The sequence below is a fragment of the Arvicanthis niloticus genome, chromosome 10, assembly GCF_011762505.2.
Source record: "Arvicanthis niloticus isolate mArvNil1 chromosome 10, mArvNil1.pat.X, whole genome shotgun sequence".
Classification (NCBI taxonomy): Eukaryota; Metazoa; Chordata; class Mammalia; order Rodentia; family Muridae; genus Arvicanthis; species Arvicanthis niloticus.
The window spans coordinates 22498124-22514757 of record NC_047667.1 but is presented as its reverse complement, the minus strand read 5'-3'; the positions used below and the strand labels follow the sequence as shown (position 1 = coordinate 22514757).

The 16634-nt window shown below is 53.2% G+C and overlaps 1 protein-coding gene across 1 annotated transcript; it reads right to left on the bottom strand.

Moving 5' to 3' along the window:
• Window positions 1-345: 345 nt before the first annotated feature.
• On the bottom strand, window positions 346-16634 carry Etnk2 (ethanolamine kinase 2). The gene is made up of 8 exons (XM_034513279.2): window positions 16084-16634; window positions 14289-14548; window positions 11265-11387; window positions 7194-7336; window positions 5883-5966; window positions 3502-3647; window positions 2017-2090; window positions 346-1308 (listed from the first exon to the last, which is right to left on the bottom strand). Exons 1-8 carry the CDS (start codon window positions 16336-16338, stop codon window positions 1236-1238), a joined length of 1158 nt encoding a protein of 385 aa, XP_034369170.1. The 5' UTR covers window positions 16339-16634; the 3' UTR covers window positions 346-1235.

Below are 16634 nucleotides of genomic sequence, written 5' to 3'. Positions count from 1 at the left end.
GAGGCTGCACATGAAGCCAACTTCGTAGAGGCTCACTCTGCCATTGGTTCTAGGATGGCTGAAGATAGTAAGGTGGGCATCGCTATATAATTTGTCTATGGCCGCCTGACTTTACAGGTGGCACCATTTGTATGCCTGGGCACATCTTTTCCCCCAGATCCTCCATTAGTATTCACGACCTTGAAGGACCCAACAAGGATGGCACAGAGGTGTACAGGCTGCTGTGCCTTAACTCAAGCAGGAGTGAACCCCAAAGGCATGGCAGAAGGGAGGCCGAGCCTGGCCCAGCACCTCCACATGCATACATACCAATGAGATTCCAAACCACTGTCCTCCAAGACCACATTCCAGAAACAAACATTTTAATGCAGAAAACCATGATAATCTACAAATGAATCACAGTAGGGACCTATACCAGACCCCCTTAGGAACTGTAAGGACTGGGAGGTGGGTACTGAGCTGGCAACACCTTCAGTATCTGGCCATGCCCAGGCAACTGTGCTGGCCTCTAGGTGCCTAGGCCCTGCCTTCTTGCCTTCCACCATTCATTCCCCAATGGGAAGACTTCTGTTACCTTCAGAATAGAAGGGAGAGAGGTGGAGGAGAATGCTAGCTCTGGTACCTACCACCTGACCCAAGGCCATGCCTGCTCCAGGTCTGCCATCCCTCTCTGTAGGGGATGGAAGGAACCTGGGGCAGGGGTGACTGGGTGGCATCTGGCTGGAGAAGTTGGCAGCCTCAGATGCGGCAGCTGCTACAGAAGCTGTCACGCACAGCTGGGACCTCTTTGCCGAGATGACAAACAGAGTTGGCTTCCTACCGGCTTGGAGCTCAGAACCTCTCACCTGGGGCTCACATGGCTCAACTGGGGGCTGGGGCACCAGAGGTAGAAATGAGCCCTTCCCCTCCCCTACTCGGAAGGGTCAAGGACAAACTGAGACAGCCCAAGCTCTAGCAGGCCTGGGCTGGCAACAGTGTGCTCTCACAGGGGGCCAGTCCAGGCCTCAGCTATCTGCAGGCACTTCCTCTCCAAGCCTGGCAGGGTGAAGGGGGTCCCACCCCCAATGCTGGGACTCATCAGTCCCTCCAAACAGGAAAATGAAGTCTTCATTGGCATCCACTAGGGGGCCTTCTCCATGGATGCCCACCTTGCCCCAGGGTGCCAACTCCAAGGCAGAAGGGTATCCTGGGGAGCAGTTCTGGCAGCAAGAGGACATGGAAAAACAGGAGGCTGGTCACTTTGGCAGCTCCAAGACCGACACCTGAGGCTTCACCTTAAAGTACTGGTTGAATCGGATCACTGCATACCTGCCAGGGAAAGGCAAGGAAGTGGGTGAGCAGGGTGCCCAACAGCCTACTGAGGACTACCTCCAAGCTCAAACTCATCCAGGTCTGGGCAAGTCAACTCTGTGTGTGTGTGTGTGTGTGTGTGTGTGTGTGTGTGTGTGTGTGTGTGTGTAGACAGGGTTTTTCTGTGCAGTCCTGACTGTCTTTGAACTCACTATGTGGACCAGGCTGGCCTCAAACTCAGAGCTGGGCAGCCTTCCATCCTTCACACTGGTTCTCCGGCTCTGGCTAGGCTGGCACCAGTAGTGTGGGCCCTGATGCTGAGGAGGACAGTTCAGGGCAGTGGTTCTCAACATTCCTAATGCTGTGACCCTTTAATACAGTTCCTCGTGTTGTGGTGACACCCCCCCCAACATAAAGTTATTTTCGTCGGTACCCCATAACTGACTGTAATTTTGCTGCTGTTAATGAGTCGCAATGTATTTTTGGAGACAAGTTTGCCAAAGGGGTCACAGCCCACAGGTTGAGAACCACTGGCAGAGATTTAGTGGGTGATGAGAACGCCTTCACTAGGTTTAGTGGGGCTCTTCAGGCAGCCCTTGCTGGGGCTGGGTCAGCTGCACACTGGAAGGACTCTGACGTTCTGTTCTGACTAGCTGTGATATGTGATGATGAAGGCTGTCCCTTCTCGCCGCCCACACCCATCTTCCCACAGCTCCCCGTACGCACCTGAGGAAGTCAAAGCTGATGGTGGAGTACTGGTTCTGTATGAGGGCCCAGAGCGCCCAGAAGAAGTGAGATGCCTGCAAACAGGCCGGAGAGCATCAGCCCACGGGGCCACACCTGCCATAGCACTCAGCAAGACAGACACAGCTACTGTGGGGGCCTTGCAGAGCTAAACACTGGCCAGTGTGGGAAGAAGTGGAGGCTGGACCTCTGGGCAGCACTTAGGGACTTTCTGCCTACCCAGATCCTAGCATCCAAGTCAGCAGAAGGTGGAGTCCCCCCAGACTGCCTCCCTCCACCCCAGGCTCAAAGAGCCAGAAAGCATCTATGATTCCCAGTTACCTCAAAGCTACAATACTATCCCCCCCACCCCCCGCCAGGCATGGGGAGATAACCCTAGGTCTTCCCCCATTGTATCCCAAGTTTTAGCCACACAGTTACTACGAAGGGTTCCCTCTACTTCCCTTCCCATGGCTTAGAAGGGGCATAGGTGAGCCAGCTAGAAATAGGGTTATTTTTGCTTAAAAGTTGAGATTTGTTCTCATGGTGCGACAAGGGAGGAAGAGGCCTTGGATTTGGGCTAGTGTGAACCAGGACAGTCAATCAATCACAGAAATGATGGATTTTCTAAGCTCTGATGAATGGTGAAACCTGGAGCGACTGGCTTGTCTCCCAGTGTGTTGGTAGTCCCCCAGGCACACACCAGTGGACACCAGGAATGAACTATTTTCCTTGGAGAAGTGGCATTCCCATTTGAATCCTGTAATGCAGTGCTGGTGGGAGGAGCCTGGAGGCAAGGCTGGTGAATTGTGAGCTAGGTAGCGGTTACAAGAAGGGTCTTACTGCATCATTAAATCCTAAGGTTAGCTAGCAGAAAGAACTGTCCATCCAAACAGATTTGCTGAATGAGGAAGGAAGCTGAAGTCTTTCTTGGAACTACTCTAGGGAGTGAGTGCCCAGGCTGGCCTGCAGGGGCAGCAGGAACATTAAGGGGCTAGCCTGTGATGGCTGTTTACTGGCCTTTTCTAGGTAGGGTACAGTCCTCAACTGGGGTAGCTAGTTTTACTTCAACTTTACACAAGCTAGAGTCGTTTTGGAAGAAGGAATCTAAATTGAGAAAATACCTCCACCAGATTGGACTGTAGGCCAGTCTGTAGGGCATTTTCAAGACTGGTTTGGGAGGGCCCAGTCCACTGTGGGCAGTACTACTCCCTAGGCTGGTAGTCCCGGATGGCATGAGAGAGCAGGCTGAACAAGGCGTGGGGAGCAAGCCAGTAAGCAGCAGTCCTCTGAGCCTCTACATCAGTTCTTACTGCCAGGTTCCTACCTTGTCTCCCCTGATGATGGACTTCAAGCTATAAAGCAAAATAAACTCTTTCCCACGCACATTGCTTTTGGTCATGGTGTATCAATCACAGCAACAGAAACCCTAACTAAGAACTGACCCTAGGCTCTGGGTGGGAGGCTATGGCGGGTCCCAGTACTCACCAGAGCAAACTTGTTGACTTGTACATAAAGCTGCTCCACCTCCCTGGGGGACGCAGCTGTCCCCTTCTGCGCCTCAAGATAATAACGCAGCCACTGCAGCTGGATCTCCCGAGCTGGGTACCGGCTGTAATCAACCTCATTCACACCTAGGGGGCAGGTGAGACAGAAGTCGCTAGAAAAGCTGCTCTCTGAGCCCAAGGAGTCTCCTCTGTTGAGCTGTGGGCTGGCCTGAGGAAGAGCTGTGTGGGGATAACCTAGCTGGTGGAGGGGTCTCCTCTTCCCAGCTGGGTACCATCTGCCTAGGGCTGAGGACTAAGGCTGGCTGAGGGGTCAAGGGCCAGGTACTGCCCTGCATGTGGTGGGAATCCCAAGGCAGTGCCACCATACGCCTGCCCTTCTGTAATGACATCCCTCACTGGATGTCTCAAGCTTGGCACCACTTGACCTCAGCCGGCCCTTTCCTCTCAGAGGCCTAATTCAGACAAGGAGCTGGACCTAACTACCAGTGCTAAATGCCGCTGCTTGCACGCGTGTTTCCCAGGGATGTTCCACCTCCACTGCTCCCCATGACTGACAGCCTTTGTACCCCTTCCCTGTCCTAAGTGTCCTCAAGCTGCTTCCCTGGATCTGCAGGGAGGCCAGGAACAAGAAAGTAGTTGAAGGTGGGAGAGAGCCTTCATTCCCTTCTATATCCCTTCTCACTGTTCTTTACATCCCCCCAGACACACAGTTCTTGAGTTCAAAGCCCGTGGGTAGTACATTTCCTTGCAGATGAGAAGGCTCAGCGCACACAGCACACAGCCAGTTGGAGGCGGGGCTGGGTTGGACCTGTCGCCTCCTATTGCCCGGAGCCAGCTCCTAAAGGATACAATCCACCCACTTCGGAGAAGCTCCAGCTGAACTTTGCTAGGTGCACCGGATAAAGGCTCAGCCTCTGCTGCGGCCTCTCCGCAGCTGAGCACGGCCAGCCATATGCCCTTCAGGGCAGGCCTCCCCCTCAGCTCATCACTGCTCAGCGGAGGCCCAGCCTCCTCCCTCTGATTGCCCCCCAGAGAGCTGGGCGCATGCCTGGTCCCCTAAGGTTCTAAAAGAGATGTGATCGATCAACCTGGGGTGAGTTGGATGGTTAGGGAGTGGCCAAAGGATGGTTTCACAGTTGGGCAAGGCACCTCAACTTTCCTAAATCCTAGAGGCCAGCCATGTCACCCTGACAAGCCCACATACCAGCCTGCAGATGGCTCTCCATCTGTGTCCAAGGCCATTGAGGAGTTGACTCCAGGGTTCTATCAAACTGTTTTTAACAAGCCCTGAAGCTGGAAAACATTGCCCTGTTACCCTTCCATGGAAGGATCTAGACTGCCATGTCTTTATGGTATGGTTATCAAGTCTGGGGGAGAGGGGAGAGACTTTGTTTTTTCTCTGAGATAGGGTCTCTCTCTATAGTCCTGGCTGTTCTGGAACTTACAATTTAGATGATGTTGTCTTCAAGCTCACAAAAGATCTGCCCCCCTCTCTCTGCCTCCTGAGCTCTGGGATCGAAGGCATGCACCACCGCACCCAGCCTTGTGTGTGTGTTAGTGCATGGTGTGACATAGGTATGACACCATCCCCATTTTACAGCCACAGAGGCAGTGACCTCAATTCCACCACTCGTAACAACAAAACAGGGATTGAAACTTGAGAAATTGAGTTGCAGAAACGCTTTTAACTAGCTCCGCCTAGATTATTCACTCCAGGACACCATGAAAACAGCTATTTACAGCTTATGTAGTCACATACTCACATTCAGGGCCTTCTTGGGCCATTGTACAAGTTGTGCTTGGCACGAGAGAGGGTTGCCAAGTTGGTGGGGGCTCTGCCTGTCCTAAAGGAGGGGTATTTTTTCTCTTTCTTCCCTTCTTCGCTTTTTTTTTTCTTTGTACTGGATATTGAATTCAGAGCCCTGTACATGGCAGGCAGATGCTCTGCCACTAAGATAAATCCGTAACTATCTTTAATTTCTAGATGGGCTGTCACTAAGTTGCCCAGGTTGGCCTTGAACACACACTATAGCCTAGAAGGGATCCTCCTGCCTCAGTCTTCCAAGTAGCTGAGAGTACGGGACAGTGTTTCTGAGCCCGGGTCTTATACCCTAACTGACACATCAGGCTGAGTAGCTCCCAGGAACCCCACTGTGAGCACATTTCCCTCATTTGTATACAACTGCCCCTCAGGCTGGCAGAAGTCAGCTCTGGGCAGGAGAGTTCCCTTCTATGAGGTCCGTTGCTCTTTAAAAGCACGCTGTACCCAACTCTCACCAAGTCTGGAACCATATGTGGGCCTCCCCACAGAGCTGGCACCCCATCATAAGCAGGGCACTGAGGTCAGAGCAATCCCCCTACCTGCAAACTCATTGAAATGGTTGCCAATGTCAAAAGCCTGGTAGTTGTACCCTGCATATTCGTAGTCGATGAAGCGCACATGGCCTGTGAGGAGAAACAATGAGAACTGGTCCCAGATCTGGAAATGGGACATGGTTAGTCTTCCAGACCTCCACAGTGCACCTCCGACCCTCCCTGATGTCTGTGGCAACCTTTCAGGCTGCTCCCACATGCCCTCCCCATAGCTGCATCTCCACTCCAGCTCAGCGGGGTCCTCAGGTTCCCCATCTAAAGGCACCTGTCCACAGCACAGCTAAGCATCAGAAGCAAAGCAAGTATGTCCGCCCATCATGTCTGTGGGTCCCACATCCATGGATTCAACTACAGGCTAGAAATCTTCAAAACTGGATCCGAGGGACTGGGATCCATGCTCATTGGTAAAGAGTATAGGCTACTCTTACGGAGGATCTGAAGCTTGATTCCCAGCACCCACATGGTGGCTCACAACCAACTGTAACTACAGGTCCATGGGACCCAGCATCCTCTTGTGTGGGCACCGCATCGACGTGGCATGCAGGCAAAGTAATCATACACATAAAATACTAAGTTAAAAATTCATGTATACCGAACACGTACAGCCTTTTGTCATTCCTAAGACAACATGCCTTAACACCTATTTAAGCTCATATTTCTACTGTATTGGGCACAGAAATAGCCAGAAGGTACCAGAGGTTACTCAATGGAAGTCACATGCAAATATTATACTATTTATTTATTTTCACTTGCTTTCGGGGGCGTGGGAAGTATTCTGGGTCTCACGCCCGGTGTGAGTACTCTCCCTGCCTAGCTCCACTCTGCAAGTTTTTAGGAGACTTAGACACACATGCATGTTGGCATACTTAGATGTCCCCAACCAATCTGCCCTGTATAATAAGGGACACCTTTATTTCCAGGCGGGCTGCATTCTCAGCAACAGTGAAAGGCAGGCAATCTCCCTGTCTTTCTTCCCCTTCCCACTCCCCCTGCCTGATCAAGGCTTGGAGAAGCCACGATATCCCCCAGAAGGCCATAAGATCACCAGGACACATGGCTGGCACGTCCTGATGTTGAAGAGCATCTTCCCATCTAAGATTTTGCGTTCTCGCTTAGAATGTGTTTTTCTAAGTGGGACTTTCCTGTTCTTTTCCTCTTCTTTCTCACAAATTAAGATCAATACAAGGCATACCCGTGTCCTCCATGAAAAAACGAAAGTCAAAACCCATGTCTCCTATAAGTCAGCAGACCAACCAACTGCTTGCATCTTCTGCATCTGAGGGGGGTGAGGGGCTGTACCTTTGTCACTATCATAGATGATATTCTTGCACAGCAGATCATTGTGACAAAACACCACGGGGGAATCCAACTGGGACAGGTGTTCCTTCAGCCAGGCCAGCTCCTGTTCCAACACCTCTACCTTAGGGACATCTGCAGAAAGGCTGGACAGAGCGGGAAAAGGTTGTACATTGGGGAGGGCTGACTCAAAAAGGCAGGCCTTAAACTAGCCAGACCATTTTTTTCTTAACATGGAGATCTCAGACAAAAGGCCAGTCCAGCAGAGCCCCTGATTTTGTCAGACATAAGTGTGTCCTGTCCTTCTGGTTCCCATGGTTACATTGAGGAGCAGATTAAAACCTGGTCATAAAAGTAGCTGGCAGAAGATGAAAGTTCCTGACTAAATGGCATCCCTGTTATGTAGTGAAATGGGCAGGGTGAGGAAGGGGGACCCAGGAGAAGACAGGAGAGGCAACAACAAATGTTAAGAGGCCATGAGGGCTCAGGAGGGAGCAAGAATGGGGTCCATGGCATTAACAGTGAGAAGGGGAAGAGAAGTGGCCAAGGATGCTGGGAAATCCCTAAGAGAGGTTGTGCTCCTGTAAGATGAGACCACTCAATAACAGAACCCCAGGATGGGCTGGAGAAATGGCAGAGGGGTGCCCTGGTGTGGCCCTCAGACCCCAGCAGCTGACAACGGCATAGATTGTGGTCTAATCAGTCATCTCACAGACCTGAAAGAAGGTGAACTATACACTGTCAGAGAAGCAACAGCACACGTACACGCACACGCACATGCACAGGCACACACCAACACACCCGGTGTGAGAGACCTGTTTTGCCACTCCCAGTAACTAAATCCTGTCACCTTGTATTATGAGAGCTTCCTGTCCCTGGCTCCTGCTAGACCAGCTTAAAGGCTGAGCAATAATGGATGGGGCTACATCCATCCACCTCCATGTCACGCCAAAGTAGCATTGTCTGCCAAGCATGCTGGGGAATGATCTGTCATAGGTCAATCGATGCAGACATTGGGTGAGGACACACTGTACTCAGGGGCTCTGAACTTTGGCTTTTCGGACACACAGGTCTGTGTACACTGAAAAAGCCAAACAGCATAGTCTTTCAAAAGTCAGAACTATCCCTGGGAGAGGGGTGCTGGGCCTGGTCTCTACTCCTGTTTCTCTGCCTGGGACAATAGTGAGATGGGCCCTAGTTCATCTCCCCACTGGACAGGACTAAGGTGTCCCTGTGTCCCCTGTAGAAAAGGGAAGGCAGAGTCAGAGGGGTCTTAGGTCTTTTATTTGGCACCACTGGGAAATGAAGGCTCCAGAAAGAAAAGAAGGCATCATCCAGATGCTTTGTAGTTTGGGCACACCAGACCCAACACCTCAGCCCACCTGGGTTCCCAGCCTTCCGTGGGTCCTCACCACAGGGTTGTGTACCCTGATCTGTTCCCTCTGTCTCTGAGAAGGCAGCCGCAGAGAGGAAAGACAAGCTCCATCCTCAGCCATGCACGTAGCCCTCCCTGAACGGCTACTTCAAGGCTCCCTTCTTACTCTGGGGTTATCTCAAGATAAGGGCTGAGGAGACTTCCTTTGGTTTGCCCAGGTCTGCCTGAAAATCAGGCTGCGACATCCGAATGCCTGTTCCCAGTCTCTGGCCTCAGTCTGACCCTATCCTGGCCACACCAAGGCCACTGTGATATTTGCTATGAGAACAATCCAGGCCTGTCTCCAGGGGCCCCTTTGACTGCCAGTGTCCCTCCCTGAACATGTGGGCCTCTGCCAGCTTTGCTGCCTAAACAGCACCAAACTCCTCCACCTCTGATGGCAGCGGGTGGCTATCACTGCCACCCAGAAACGGCAGAAGGGATGAGGGGCTGGGGTCGCTGGCCCCCAGCTTATCTCCCCACCTCAAATGCACAAGCAGCTCCGTCACCACAAGCGTCCTTATGCCTGAAAGGTCCCATCCTAAACCATAGTTCTGGTTCAAATACCTTCATAATACTGGGCATGGGGCACTTACTTGTAATCCTAGCATTTGGGAGACCAGGGTAGTAGGATCAAGGGTTTAAGACAGGTTAGCCTGGGCTACATGAGTTTGAGGCCAGTGTGGGCTACATATTGAGACTCTGTCTCAAATAAACAAAAACCACACCATTCCTGGTTTCCTGATGCGTGTTCCCTTCAGTCCTGGCTCCTTAGCCTGGTACCCAAGCCCCCTTCCCTGAGGTCCTGTTCCCCGCTCAAACAGCTTCCTGAACATCCGTTCTAGCCTCATCCACCTGCTTGGCAGCCTCCGGGAGACCTGTCTTCTGAGCCGGAGCAGCCCCTCTCATCCTGCCCTGCCGCCTCTGCCAAGATGACTTTTGCTGCCCCATCCTATCCCTGCTTATGCTTACGCACCGAGTACAGACATGTTCTGTTTACACAGCCAGCTTCTAAACTCTTCATGGGCAGAGCCTCTGTCACAATCATCTCCAATTTTCTACCATTTTAATCCCAGTCAATCAATGTTTGGGAAATGAAGCACTGAATAAGTCGGGGCCTGAGTAATGAATGAATATGTGGTTCCTGGAGTCCAAGGTGCTCCCTCTAGTTTTCCTAGCTGGTCAGCACTAACCTGCTGGGGGACGTGCAAAGCACGTCAAAGGGTCAGGGAATAATTTCTTAGGCTCAAAGAAGTTAAATTTTGATTTCCCAGAAGACGAAGGCATGTCAAGAACGAAGGAAGCTGGCCAGCTCCTCGTGAAGGACCTCTTTTCCTGACAAATTAAGTCACCAAAGCTTCATAGGGACAGCAGTCAAGGAAAGCTGGAGTCCAAGCATGTGTGAGTACCAGGCCCACACCTAGTGACCAGCAAGTCCCACCTCCATCAGTCAATAATAGTGCTAGCTGAAGGGACATACTACCATCTAGTCTTCAGAGACATGGAAGTCCTTGTCCCCGGATGTATTGTCAGACAGAGGGCAGGCTGGTGCCATGCTGGGCACTCAGAGAACAATCATTGGGTGTATAAAGTCATGGGTGTGTGCAAGAGACGCATCATGGGGTCAGAGTTAATGATGCCTGTCTCAGAGGAGGGAATGAGACTCCTTTCTCTTAGACCTCCCTCTTAGCACCCCACTCCTGTGACCCTTCAGGAGAAGTGGCATTCAAATTAACAGTATATTTCAACAACTGCTAGGAGAGGAATTTCAGTGTCCAGCACAAAGAAGTGGCAACCATTTGAAGTGAAGACATGTGTCACCCTACACACCGTATATATAATTATCCATCAATCAAGGGCATTCAAATACATTTTAAAAGGTGACGCTTGCTGGGTGTGATAACACACATCTTTAATCCCAGTTCTTGGGAGACAGAGGCAGGCAGATCTCTGTGAGTTCAATGCCAGCTTGTTCTACATAGTGAGTTCGAGGCCAGAGAGGGCTACACTGTCTTGAAAAGTAGGGGGGGAGGAGGAAGGAGGAAAGGGGGTTTGGGAGACCCTGTTGGAAACCACTGTCCCTGGAAAGAGCACTTCCAGAAGCAGTGGGCATGGTTAGGGACATAGCAGGGGACATGGTTCACAAAGCTACACAGGCACAAGAGGAATCCAGGCAGTCAGGAGACCTTGACATCCCAGGGGCTTGCTGTTTTCTCTTATGACCCCACTGAGCACAGGACCTCAGGTTCCCAGAGGCTCCACCCTCCCCTGGTTCCAAAGACAGAAGACTACTCACCAAGAGTTAAGTCCTGATGTGGGAGCCTAAAGTCTCACACTGACAGCCTGACTGGGGAGCAGAGCTTTCTCTAGCAACGCTAAAGAAAAAAAAAGGGGGGGGGGAGTTGTCCTAATCCTCCTGCCTGACACAGAAAAGTCAAAGAGAAATAGGTGCTAGTATGCAAAACTGCTGATCCCTGTTGCCGAGATGCAGCCAATGGCCTCTCTCTGCCAGCACAGTGGCACAGGATAGAAGGCGCTCAGGAGAAACCCCTCCTCACTGGCAACTGCATCTCTGAACCTCCTCTAAGAGTGGGCGGAAGCCAAGAGCAGGGGGCAGGGCAGAGACAGTGGCAGCCTTGAGCCCGCTCAGATCTCTATACCTGGGATTGATCTCATCCTTGACCAGCGTGAAGTAACGGTGCATCTTATGCCAGAGAGTGGGCTTAGGCAGGCTGCCATTGGCGTGGATGGTGTGAATCTTTGCCATTTCTAAGGCGATTAACCTACAACAGAAATGGGAGGAGCAGACAGTGTCAGTACTGGGCTTGTCCTCCTGCTCAGGCCCTCTTGATCAGAAAAGGTCTGGAAGGTTCTTCTGGGCACTAGCCAGAAGGCCACATGTGGGGTCATTACAGGTCCCAAGAGCCCTTGATCTCCCAAAGACGATTTCAGCAGAAGGCGGGAAAATGCAGTAAGACCTTTAGCCATTGCTGCTTTTGTAGTCCCAGAGCTGGGCCAGAGCAAAACAGAGGACCATTTGCCCCAGGCCAGTAGCTTGGCTCTTCTCAGCCTTCCCACAGCAGCCCCTGAGAACACAGGGGTAACCAGGCACAAGGGCAGGAGCCTTCTTCCCCCACCCTTAGACTTTGCCCCCCCTCTCCCAGGAGAGGTGGCAGCAGGTCCCGTTCTATGGAGAACTCAGTGGGTGTTGATGCTAGGGAAAGAGGAAATATTAGCCTTTTATCAGTCTGGCCAAGGTGGAGAGGCTGGCCCAGGGCAGCCCCTTCTGGCACCACTGGGAGTTGATGCTGGTGGGTGGACACCAAGGACTCAAAACAAGCCAGCTTTCCAGTTCTCCCACAGACATTATCCAAGGTCCTGGGGGAGACTGAGTGGTTGTCCTGGAGGAGTGTGAAGCAGGGAGGTCTGCTGGAGCGAGCAGGGATGAGGAGAGGGCTGGCTACTTCGGAGGGAAGAACCTTGATAAGAACCTAGCACCAAGGCCAGTGCCGAGGTCAGCATGGAGGGAGGGTGGGGTCCCAGCTGGGCTCTGCCGGCCCTCCCTCCGGTAGTCCAGCCCTAACTGCCTGCTAAACCTCCAACATCCAAGCTTCTGAGCTTCCCTTGGCCTCTGCCTGTTGGTGGAATAATAATCCCCGGAAAGGACAACAAAGGCGCAGCTTGTTTGAAACCTTGTTACACAGCTGTCCTGAGGACACTCCTCCCCTTGCCGGGCCTGGGAAGGGACCACTATCAGGATAGTGGCAAGTTCAGGCTCCTCCCCCAAGCCTCCCACTTCCTCGAGGGTGGAGGGCTTTGGGAGGCTGAGAAGGTGCGCGGAGGTCAGAGGTCCTGGGGGAGGTGAGAGCCCACTAAAGATCTGGGAAAAGCAGACACGGACCTGAGGCCCCGCCCTAGTCTTCCTTTCTGATGAAGGTTCTGAACTGAGCTGCTCCTTGAATGACAATAGAGCTGTTGTGTGAAGAGCAACGGAAGTAACTTCAGTACTCAGCATTTTTAAGCTTCAGAGCCTCAGCAGACCAGACTGGGGTGGGCTCAAGGGATATGGGGGTTGGATGGGGGTGGGGGTGGGACATTCCTACAGATACCCTGTCACCATGACAGGATGGGAAAAGCTCCATCCTGGGAAAGTCACCAAGGAAAGGCCTAACTCCCACACTCACCCCAATTTCTGGCTCTCCCCCAGACACCAACTTCTTATAAATCCCCCTTCAATTTTCCTGACAGTGGTAATTGTTTCCAGAGAAAGGGTGAGCAATGGCCTGAGGTTCAGTGAAGCAGAGAGAGACTTAGGAGTGGTGGGCACCTGCCAATAATTGAACTTATTTACAAAAGACTAAGGGAGGAGCCATGGGGTGGGGAAAGCAGGGCAGGGTCCCCTGTACTCCGCTTTGACTTCATTTCTACAAGCTGGGTGCACTCAGGTCGAACTCCAGTGACCCCTGCGTAGGTGGGCACACCCTTAACCCTCTCTACTTGACACACAGCTGTAACACAGAACTCAAGTACACTGTCCTGGGGCCACAGCAGTCTCTGAGGCAGCACTGAAGCCAAGAGGGCCAGCCATGTACACAAAGAGAGCAAAACGGACTTACTTGGGTTGACTGGTGGGCAAGTGAGGAGCACAGAAGAGGCTAGGCCTACCCTTAGGAGGGCATTACTGCCCTCAGTATGGAAGAAAAGGCTCCTTCCTCTTAGGTGAGACACAGCACATGCGAAGCAAAGGCCCCAGGCAGACCCTGCACTGCTAACCCCAGCATCAAGAGTAAACTTCAGGGCTCACCAAGAGGATACTACTTGAGCCTCGCCCTCCCTCAGTCAGAGCAGAGAATATGGTATACTCTGCTCTACTGCTTTACAGGAGTATCCACAGGGCTTGAAGGTTAAACACAGTTCCTGGGTCCTACATATCCAGGGATTTGCTGGGACTAGGACCTAGTCCTTGTGAGCCTTCTGCATGAAGGCCTCAGCAGTACTCCAAACCTGGGTGTTTTATTGTCAGGGAACCCAAAGGGCCCTCAGCTATGGGGGGGGGGGGGGTGGAGAGGGGGGAGAGGCTATTCCAGCCTGCTAAAGTTGAGTTAGTTCACCCTGCATAGGTTTGTTGGTCTTCACACTTTTCTGTCTTTGCAAAAGACGGGAGGGAAGCTGGTCAAGGTGGAGCACACCTTTGATCCCAACATTTGGGAGGCAGAGGCAGGTGTGTCTCTTAGAGTTTAAAGCCAGCCTGGTCTACATAACACATTCCAAGACAGCCATTGCTACATTGGAAGACTCTGGCTCCAATAAACAGAAAATAAATAAAAAAAGAAAGACAGGCAGGCAGGGTAGAATTCCTGTGTGCTTTCGGGATTTGGCTCGGACTCTATTCCTGGGCTTCTGAGCGTTTCCAGACACACAGGATGGACAAAGGTTTAAGAAACGGGGTTGGGGTAGGGGAACAACCTGGTCTCTGCTGTGTTCCCCTGGGATTCATCCTTCCACTGGGCACCACCGTGAGGCCCTGGAATGGTGCAGCCTCTGAGTAGAGTGTATTAGCAAACATTTGCAATACAATGGTGGGCCTTATGACTCTTCTTCATTGTGCACTGAAGAAGCCAGCCAAGATCATCAAAACCACAGCCTCAGAGAAAATAGTGTATTAGGCCCTGTGCCTTTCTCACCTGAAGAGCTGGGGCTCTCGGATATGCTCCGGTCCCAGGGCCACACCCTGCACATACTCGTAGCATAGCCCGTTCTGAAAGGTACAGTAGAGTTTGGGGGCGCAGCCGTGTGCTCGCAGCAGTTGGAAGTTTCTGACCTCATTCTCCCGGTCCACCAGCAACTCCGTCCGCTCCCCATACACCCGGACCAGCACGCAGTCCCGCATGTCCTCCTCCACGTAGCAGGCCACTAGCTTGTTGGTGATGCCGTCTTTGAAACGCTAGCATGTGGGGAGAGGGCAGCCATGGGTGGGAGGGTGCCGCATGATCCTCTGCTCTCTTCCCAGGGCTTCAGTCAAAGCAGAATGTGTTCATTTGAATACTGAACACTACCTCATGCCCTCTAGTACTAACCTCTGCCTTGGAGTAAAGAAAACTCAAGGTGGTGGGTGCTGGGGAGGAGCCACATTGAACCCAGCCGGGCACACCCACTCAGCCTAGCTGGGCCTCCGGGGCATGGAATTTGGCAGAGTGGGCATGTCCACACTAGGAAGTGGGTAGAGGTACTCTCCTCCTTTCTCCATCCTGACCCTGAAAGAACCCACTGCAGGGGAGAATGTAGCCAAGGAGGGCTGCAAGTTGCTCAGACACCCTGACCGGCTGCCTCTCACCACGGCAGGCCAGGGCTCTCAGAGCCTATCTCCTGCTCCATCCAGTGGCAAAGAGACAAACAAGGAGGTTACTGAAGTTGGCACTCATCCCAGGGCTTTGGTGGCCAGAGGTCCTTGAATCTCTGAATTCCACCCCGGGAGACAACAGGAGTGGGAACACAGACTCTGGGCAGGGTGATAAGGAGGGAGGAACCATGAACTAAAGTTTTTTTGGGGCGCCATGGGGCAGAGCTGGATGGGACTGCAGCTGGATGCCACCTGAACCCGTTCTGGGTGAGAAGACAGGCCTAATGGGAGTCCTGATTAACACCTGCCGTGTTGTGCTGGGCTTAATCTCAATCTACATTGCCTTGTTCCTGACCAGGTCTTCTGAAAATGCTACCACACTCAGCCCAGATTTCTCCTCAGAGCTGCCCCTTCCCTACTCGGAAGGCCTGTGACATGTAACCCCAGCCCTCCACAGGCTGCCCAGGGTGTAGGGCTGGGTAGGTTTTTAAGAGAATGCAGGACAGCTAGGGAGTAAGCTACAGCTGCAGCGGGCAGTTCTGCCCACAGGTGTGTGGGTGGGAGAAAGTATTAAACTGAGGACGGAAGAAAATGGGGTGGGGGGGGGCGAAAGGGGCGTTGTTCAGAGCTAGTCTGAAGCCATGTGAAGGTCTTCAGAGCTTAGCTGGAATTGCGAATTCCACAGGAAATGCTCAGATCCCTGAGGCTTGGATCTCACGTTAGGGTGAAGGAACAGCATGGGTGCAGGGGGAGGTTTCCTTAAAAGTTCGTGCCTCCTCGGGGTTTCAGAGTGGCTGGGTAGCACTTCTGAGCAACTAGGGGACAAGCACAGTGACAGGGGGTGGGGCTGCACGCGCAGTATGCTGACAGTGGGCAGGTGGACCTCCGGGCGGCATGCTTGAGAACCTCAAGAGCAGGAGAATGGGGAGGGTCCAGGGAAGCATGAGCCCAGCTTTGCATAGGGATCAAAGAGAAATGGAGAGCTAAACACATATACAAACCACAGTCCAAAACCTCTCCTGCGCAACAGCCGCACAACCCTGGAACCCGCACTTGGAAGGATGCACTGACGGGCGTCCACGCAGCCCCTCCGCAGCCCAGGCAGCGCCCTATCCCCGGCCTCGCGCCCTCTCGGCTACCTTGGTCCGAACTTGTTCGGGCTTCCAGTGCGGCCGCAGCTCCCGAATGAGACGCAGGGCACCGGGGAGGATGTCGTCCTGGTCCACCGCGACGCCGAAGCACGGGACAGCGGCCCTCGGGGGACCTGGAGGCTCCCAGCAGCCGGCGCTGGCCACCGCCTTCTCCTCCATGCTCCATGAGCACTGCGGGCAAGGCTCCTGCCTCCGCAGGTAAAAGGGCGAGCACGGCACTGGAGCTGAAGGGGGCACAGCCATTCCCAGCAGCCCCACCCCCTCGGAGCCGCCGCGCCCGCGTTAGCCCCTACGGGGGGGCCCTGAGAGGGAGTGGGAGTGGTCGAGGAGGGGCCAGGGGAAGTCCATGACTCATGAGCAAGCTGCCTGTTCCGATCTCCGGCGCGCAGCCCGGCGACACAGCTGGCCGCGGATCGCCAAGGTCTGCCGCGACAGTGACATCATGGGTCGCAGTAACGCCCCTTGCCCGCCCCGCCCCCGCCTCCGGGCCAGTGCAACGCGCCATCTCCCGCTGCTGGGTCCCTGGCTACCTGGAGCTC

What these genes read in the sequence shown, in the direction of transcription:
- Etnk2 (XM_034513279.2), bottom strand. Translation starts at nt 16,338, where the DNA reads ATGGCTGTGCCCCCTTCAGCTCCAGTGCCGTGCTCGCCCTTTTACCTG. An exon ending in CATCTATGATAGTGACAAAG is followed by an intron (nt 5,967 to 7,193) that starts GTACAGCCCCTC and finishes TTCTCCTCACAG; the next exon opens with GCCATGTGCGCTTCATCGAC. An exon ending in CCATTTCAATGAGTTTGCAG is followed by an intron (nt 3,648 to 5,882) that starts GTAGGGGGATTG and finishes CCTGCCCCCTAG; the next exon opens with GTGTGAATGAGGTTGATTAC.